The 7,071-nt window shown below is 58.1% G+C and overlaps 1 protein-coding gene across 2 annotated transcripts; it reads right to left on the minus strand.

Annotated features, from left to right (window-relative positions):
* Positions 1-1,315: 1,315 nt before the first annotated feature.
* LOC102899466 lies at positions 1,316-4,934 on the minus strand. Of its 2 annotated transcripts, none has more exons than XM_045035055.1 (3): positions 3,684-4,934; positions 2,347-3,477; positions 1,316-2,186 (listed from the first exon to the last, which is right to left on the minus strand). In XM_045035055.1, the coding sequence occupies exons 2-3, from the start codon at positions 2,445-2,447 to the stop codon at positions 1,379-1,381; spliced, it is 909 nt and encodes a 302-aa protein (XP_044890990.1). In that variant the 5' UTR covers positions 2,448-3,477; positions 3,684-4,934; the 3' UTR covers positions 1,316-1,378. The 2 variants fall into 2 exon arrangements, with proteins under 2 accessions (XP_044890990.1, XP_044890989.1); XM_045035054.1 differs by having other exon boundaries at positions 2,347-2,862; positions 3,103-4,934.
* Between the last annotated feature and the right edge of the window lie 2,137 nt (positions 4,935-7,071).

Genomic DNA, 7,071 nt, shown 5'->3' on the forward strand with positions numbered 1-7,071 from the left:
CTCCTGTTCACGTTCTCTCTCTCTTTCTCTCAAGACAAATAAACTTTAAAAACTATTTAAAAAAAAATCTACAGAAAATTAATGTAATCCCCAAATAGATACAATTCCCAAAAACCAATAAAATCCTTCCTTGAATTCTGATGAATCACAATTCTGGATTAACCCCGGAGGCAGCCCCACGCCTGGGACCGGAGTTCTCTATTCGCGTGTGTGCCCCGGCTGGCTCTGGGTTCAGCTCGAGACCGCATTCTGGTCCCGCTCAGCTCTACTCACCCTGACCCTCTGGGTGAGACCAGCAGGCTGGAGCGCCTGTTCTGTGCCAAGACCTCTTGGAAAATGGGCACCCAACTCCTGATGTGGGATGACAGAGTCCTCATGACCTGAAGCCTGAAGGCCTACGGAAGGCTGACAGTCACAAACAGCTACACAGTTCACGGGGCCCTTGTCCAAAAATTATAAAAATTTTTTTTATGTTTATTCATTTTTGAAAGACAGAGAGAAACAGAGCACAAGCAGGGGTGGGGCAGAGATGGGGGGGCGGGGGGGGGGGACACAGAATCTGAAGCAGGCTCCAGGCCCTGAGCTGTCAGCACAGAGCCCGACGCGGGGCTCGAACTCACGGACCGCGAGATCATGACCTGAGCCGAAGTCGGACGCTCGACCGACTGAGCCCCCCAGGCGCCCCCAAAATTATGACACATTTCAATTTGGCCACAGTCCAAAGGCAGGACCAGCTAAAGACACAGATGCCACACCATGAAGCCGACCCTGATGTTAGGGAAGGCCAAGTGTCCAGGGCACAGGGATGTCACCAGGAGCCACTGACTTATGTGGGTGCCCCCAAATCGACGGCCAGGAGCATGTGCGTGTGCGCACGCGTGTGAGGAGAGACGAAGAGAGGTAGAAGTAGTCCTTCTTTGTCCCAATCCATTCTCAACTCATTCCCGGAGTCAACACTGCTCTGCCTGATTCCACGGGAGTTCTAGAAAGACAAAGAGCTAGATACACATCCAAGTCCGTATCTTCCACTGTCAGATACAAAGATACCAGCGGATATCCTACGTTAGCTGCTCCAAAGACTGCAGAATAAACCGTCACAGAGACACGTTTCCTCCAAAGATCGGAATGGAAGCAAAGCCTCCTGTTTGTTTCCTTCCTTCGTATCCGCGAACTCGGGCCGGGCACCGAATCGGAGAGGCACCACCTTTCTGGCTTCTCTGCCGGCATAACGGAGAGCAGAGGTGGCTACGAAAAGAGGTTACTCGCAAGTAATTTTGGCTGCACTCAAACAAACCGGCCCGTTAGAATCACAATCCAAGAGCGTGGTCCCTTTAATTTAGAAAGCAAACAAACAAACAAAAAAATTCAAGCTCTTGAATTAACTGGTGGGGCTGAGAGAAGGCGGGCATTCTTCACTTCCGCCCGAAACTGGGAAAAATGTGAAGACTTCGGCTCCAAAGCCATCCCCAATGCTGCCTTGGTCACAGCTCCGGGAGCTGAGCGTTGGTCGGTCACCGCGGCTGGCATTCCAGACATCCCACGGCCCCCACTGCAGCCCACGCCCGGCTCCACGGGCCTGGGGAGCAGAGAGAGGAATCTGTGGCCAAGGAGGCATGGGTGTGGCCAGTCCCAAGTGCATTACAAAGGGACCCTCTCCCCTCTGAGCCCTGGAGGAGAAACAGAAGGAGTCCCCCCCCCCCCCCCCCCGGGAATCCGATTTGCTACAGCGAGCCTGGCGGTCCACTTTGCTCTCGAGCACTGAGAGGGAGATGACCAGCTTGGACCCGAGGAGGTGTGTCAAGGCCAAAGTTAGACTCCAAGTCTCAGAAAACCTTTCTAAGGGGTCTTCTGGCTTACATAAAGGGGTCAAGACGGAAACGGGCTCAGCTCCCCTTCGGTTGCTAGGAAGCACCGGGGCAGGCGAGACAAGAGAGCCACTACATGGGGTCCAGGCAGGCGGGCCGGAGCAAGGGCGGTACCCCAGGCAGTGGCCGGAGGACGAGCAGAGGGGGCGTGCGGAGGCCGGGGGGTCACAGCAGGTGCTGTCCTCGGTCTGCATCAAAGGTACCGGAAGCGCCATCACCTCGCAGACCCTGGAGGCCCGTCTCAGCCAGGGGGGCCAGAGGAGTAACCACCGACATCTGGCTTCACCTCGCGGACGTGTGTGAATTCCTACAAACACTAGACTGGAGGACGGAAACGATCAGTGGGACGGGGAGCTGGAGTCCTCACGGCTCAGTCAGAGAGCACAAAGCCACCAACGCGAGAAAGGCAAGGACCAAAGGCTGCTTTGGTGGCCACGGTCAAAGCACAGGCCCGCTGATGGGTTATTCACCCCAGGCTCACCGGAGGCCAAGGATGCGCTTTGTGGTCCAAGACCGACAGAAGCCACCACTGTGTCTTTGCTCTCCGTCCTCCAGGGGCTTGGGTCCACTTCGTGTTGCCATGGCAATCCAGCCGGCCACAGGGTCCGCTGGACCCGAAGCCGGCGTCCGCAGGGAGGGCCGGGAGGACCCAGAGAATTCGCCTCTCTTTTAGCTGAGCTCCCGTGGAGGCAGCTTCCTGATCCGCCACTGGGGCGGAAACACCTGCAACTTCTCATTCCATTCCGGTCACCGTCCTGGGGCTGGCCTTGGCGGACAAGGAAAAGTCTCCCCAAGGCAGACACGCCTCCGAATGCCCACCCAGCCACATTCGCCAAAGCTAATGACTTCCTTCACAATCGGCCTCGCGGGGAAAGAGGCACAGGGTCTGGGTGTCCGCAGGGTGGCGATGCCACCCCAGAGGCCCATCTCTCAAGCCACACTGCTCGGGTTCAAACCCTGTCCCCCGCTTCTATCAGCTGTGTTTCCGTTTTCTTCTCTGTAAGACAAAAATAGCAGCAGACTCTTGCTCCCGAGGGAATACATTTCGGAACGCTTAGAACAGGGCTTCATACGTCCTGAGCGCTCTGTAAATGCCGGCTTTGCTCATCCCTGGGTGCCAACTTCTCCCAGCCAGAAGCCTCCAGGCCCCAGCCTGGGTGCTTTTCTCCCCCCCCTCAACACCCACGAGCAGGCCAGTCCGGGGGCCCTAGAGGCTGCTCCCCCCGAAGGCCCTTACCAACCAACATGGCGGAGCACAGCCGCCCACATCCTGGATCCGGCGTCCCCCGCTGGCTCCGGGCGCCTCTGGCCTGTTCCTTCCCTCGCGGGCCCCACAACGTGCAGCACTTCTAGGGCAGTATACTTGCTGATTGCTTCCTTCACTATTACTCACAACAACCAGCTAAGACACTGCCAAAGAAACACTCACAGCTGGCCCGGTCGGCGACTCGGGCGGCAGGCCTGTGCGGCCTCTCCCCGGGACCTGTGGATGGGAAGGAAAGAGGGGGAGGAAAGACGGGACGGTGGAGAAAGCGGAGACCGGCAACGGATCCCAACAGGGCCGGCCCACGACTCACTGACAAGGAGGGAAAACACCCAAGTCAGCACTTTCCTGCAAGAGAAAAAAGTCAGAAGAGGACAGTAGTTTAAAATCGCACGTCCACGCGGAAAGGGAGCCACGGGACAAAGCAGCACCGACTGCCCCCCCCGCCCCGATCCTGGGAGCCACGGAGAGGGTGTATCAGTCAGAATTCTACCAGGGAAACGGAACCAGAAGGAGATACAGAGTAAGAGGCTTATTTCAAGGAACTGGCTCACATGATTGTGGGGCTGGCCGGGGCAGCCCGGCCAGGCTGGAAACTCTCCGGCAGGAGCTGACACTACAGGCCACAGGTGGAATTTCTTCCTCCTCAGGAAAACCCCGGCTTTGTTCTTGAGGCCTTTCAACTGATTGGACGAGGCCCACCCACATTACGGAGGATCATCTTTACTTAAAGTCAGCTGGTGGTAGATGCCACCTACATCTGCAAAATGCCTTCCCGGCAGCACCTAGATCCGCGTTTGGTTGAATCACTGGGAGGAGGAGGCCCCCCGGCAGCCTTCTCACACACCCCGCAGGGTGCAGGGCACACGACTTCTCCTTTCCTGGCTGCCAAACGTCCGGTGGGAGTTGGTGGGAGTTTGTTCTCTCCGTAGCCTTCTGTCCCCAAACGGGCGAAGCCATAAAGCCCTGCCTAAAAAGCAAACCGGACCGGACTTTTAAGTTTTAGTGTGGAAAACACGCCTCTGACGCGTCCGATTTTATCCCAAAGCTTCGAAAGTTCCAGAAGGGCACCTTTGTCAGCCTGGAGCACCGGCAGTCAGCTTTCCCGTGTCCAAGAACCACCCGGTGAGGTGCGGATTCCCGGCTCCGCGCGCCTCTGACCCAGCAGGTGTGGGGTGGGGCCGACGGCACCTTCCGCGGTGACCGTCCTCAAGCAAGCGCGGGGGGCGGGCAGGAGCCTGAAGAACCCCCAGACTGGCCGGACCAGGCAGGGGACCCCCAAGCACTGAAAGCAGCGGCCGGCACGCCTGGTCTCCGCGAGCACAGCACGGCATGTGGGACGGGCGGGCCCTCCCAAAGACGGGGTGTGCGGGGCGGGAAGGGGCTCACGACGCCCGCTGGCTTCAGACCCGGCGCCCGGCACCGCTCTTGCCGAGCACAAAGGTCCGGTCAGGGGGTGGGGGGAGCCCGTGTGCGTCTCCTGGACGGGCTGACGGCAGCAGAAGGCCCACAGCGCGGAGAGAATGTGGGAGGAAGACCGGGGGCCTGCTACGTCTCGGATCCAGGCCACCCTCGGGCTCCCAAGATGAACCAGAGGAAAACACGGCGCAGAGACGCAGGACCGGATGCAACTTCTACTGCTCCTGCCCCCGGTTTCCACACGGAACCCCGTTTTCTGAATCCAGGCGGTGACCTGGGTGAATATGTCTGCCCATGGAGGCTGCCCCCCAGGCACCAGGGTTGATCTGGCAGCTATGGTGGCCAGGAGGGGGTCCTTCCTCTTCCTCCTGAGTCCAGGGTCCTCAGACAGAGAGGACGATCTTCCCAGTCAGAGAGGGCAGGCCGGGACTTCAGGGACCATCTTCCCAGTCAGAGAGGGGAGGTCTGGACTTCGGGGACAATCTTCCCAGTCAGAGAGGGCAGGCTGGGACTTTGGGGACAATCTTCCCAGTCAGAGAGGAGAGGTCTGGACTTCGGGGACAATCTTCCCAGAGAGGACAGGCTGGGACTTTGGGGACAATCGTCCCAGAGAGGAGAGGTCTGGACTTGGGGAGGCCTGGACTTCAGGGACAATCTTCCCAGTCAGAGAGGAGAGGTCTGGACTTCGGGGACAATCTTCCCAGTCAGAGAGGGGAGGTCTGGACTTCAGGGACAATCTTCCCAGTCAGAGAGGGCAGGCTGGGACTTTGGGGACAATCTTCCCAGTCAGAGAGGAGAGGTCTGGACTTCGGGGACAATCTTCCCAGAGAGGACAGGCTGGGACTTTGGGGACAATCGTCCCAGAGAGGAGAGGTCTGGACTTGGGGAGGCCTGGACTTCAGGGACAATCTTCCCAGTCAGAGAGGAGAGGTCTGGACTTTGGGGACAATCTTCCCAGTCAGAGAGGGGAGGTCTGGACTTCAGGGACAATATTCCCAGTCAGAGAGAGTAGCCTGGACTTTGGGACAATCTTCCCAGTCAGAGAGGGCAGGCCGGGACTTCAGGGATCATCTTCCCAGTCAGAGAGGGGAGGCCGGGACTTCAGGGATCATCTTCCCAGTCAGAGAGGAGAGGTCTGGACTTCGGGGACAATATTCCCAGTCAGAGAGAGTAGTCTGGACTTTGGGACCATCTTCCCAGTCAGAGAGGGGAGGTCTGGACTTCGGGGACAATCTTCCCGGAGAGGACAGGCTGGGACTTTGGGGACAATCTTTCCAGTCAGAGAGGGGAGGTCTGGACTTTGGGGACCATCTTCCCAGTCAGAGAGGGGAGGCCTGGACTTCAGGGACCATCTTCCCAGTCAGAGAGGGGAGGTCTGGCCTTCAGGGACAATATTCCCAGTCAGAGAGGGCAGGCTGGGACTTTGGGGACAATCTTTCCAGTCAGAGAGGGGAGGTCTGGACTTTGGGGACAAACTTCCCAGAACTCCAGGAAGGGTGAATGATCAGTCAATGCACGAACTCTGACTGTGTTCTACGAGACACAAAGCACGCCAAGTCAGCAGTCTTAACCAAGTCAGAGTCTCTTGCAAAGCTGCAACCCAAGGTCAGAGTGAACGTACTTAGATTTAAACGTATGTTCTCTTCTACCGAAAGGCCTTTGGTTCAATTACCAGCGAGCTTCTGTTGCTGAAAGGCCTGGGGCTCGGTTCAGAGCCCTGACTTTGCCTTCACTTGACTTGTCCTTACAGGGGCCCTTGTGAGCCCCAGGCCCAACGCCTCTCGCTGCACAGGCAGGGCGGCTGGTCCAGGGAGCCAGGGCAACACGAGGAAACCAGACGTCATCTTTGCCAAGGGAGTAAGCTCCTAGCACTGAAACTCCAAGTGCTAAAGAAAAATGGATTCTGGCAACATGGCTCTTGGACGTTCCAATCCTGGAAAAGGAGGTGTCGTCTTCATCCAGGAGATGTGGACATCCACTCAGGAAACCTTCCCGATCCCACAGCGCGTGTCTCGGGAAGCACTGATGTACCTTCAGCACCCATCGGCTACTGACTGTGCTCAACCCACGCTGGGTGGGGAGGGTGGGGGACGTCCTGGGCCTCGCGGGGCCCGTGAAGAGTGAGATGGGCAAGAAATCGCAGACGTGCCAAATTGCAACCGTGAGCGGTTCTGATCCTCGAGAACAGCACTTTTAAGGCACCTGGGGTGGCTCAGTCGGTTAAGCGCCCGACTTCGGCTCAGGTCATGACCTCGCGGTTCGCCGGTTCGAGCCCCGCGTCGGGCTCTGTGCTGACCGCTCAGGGCCTGGAGCCTGCTTCGGATTCTGGGTCTCCCTCGCTTCCTGCCCCCACACACTCCCCTGCCAGGCTTGGAAAGGAACCCGATGACATTTACCCCCAGCCGTTAAAGGGTCCCCCTGCCTTTCACAATGACGTTGAAAGCTGGAAGGCCTTTTTCTGCCCTTGCACCGGCCTCCTGGAGAAAACCTGACCCGGCAGCAGGAAGGTGATGGTGGCTCAGG

Source organism: Felis catus, chromosome C1, assembly GCF_018350175.1.
Source record: "Felis catus isolate Fca126 chromosome C1, F.catus_Fca126_mat1.0, whole genome shotgun sequence".
In the NCBI taxonomy this organism is placed as follows: Eukaryota; Metazoa; Chordata; class Mammalia; order Carnivora; family Felidae; genus Felis; species Felis catus.

Bases quoted from the DNA above. Each gene is read 5' to 3' on its own strand.
- LOC102899466 (XM_045035055.1), bottom strand. From the start codon at position 2,447: ATGGCAACACGAAGTGGACCCAAGCCCCTGGAGGACGGAGAGCAAAGA. The intron at 2,187-2,346 runs GTGAGCCTGGGG...TCCGTCCTCCAG, and splicing joins AAGCGCATCCTTGGCCTCCG to TCTAGTGTTTGTAGGAATTC.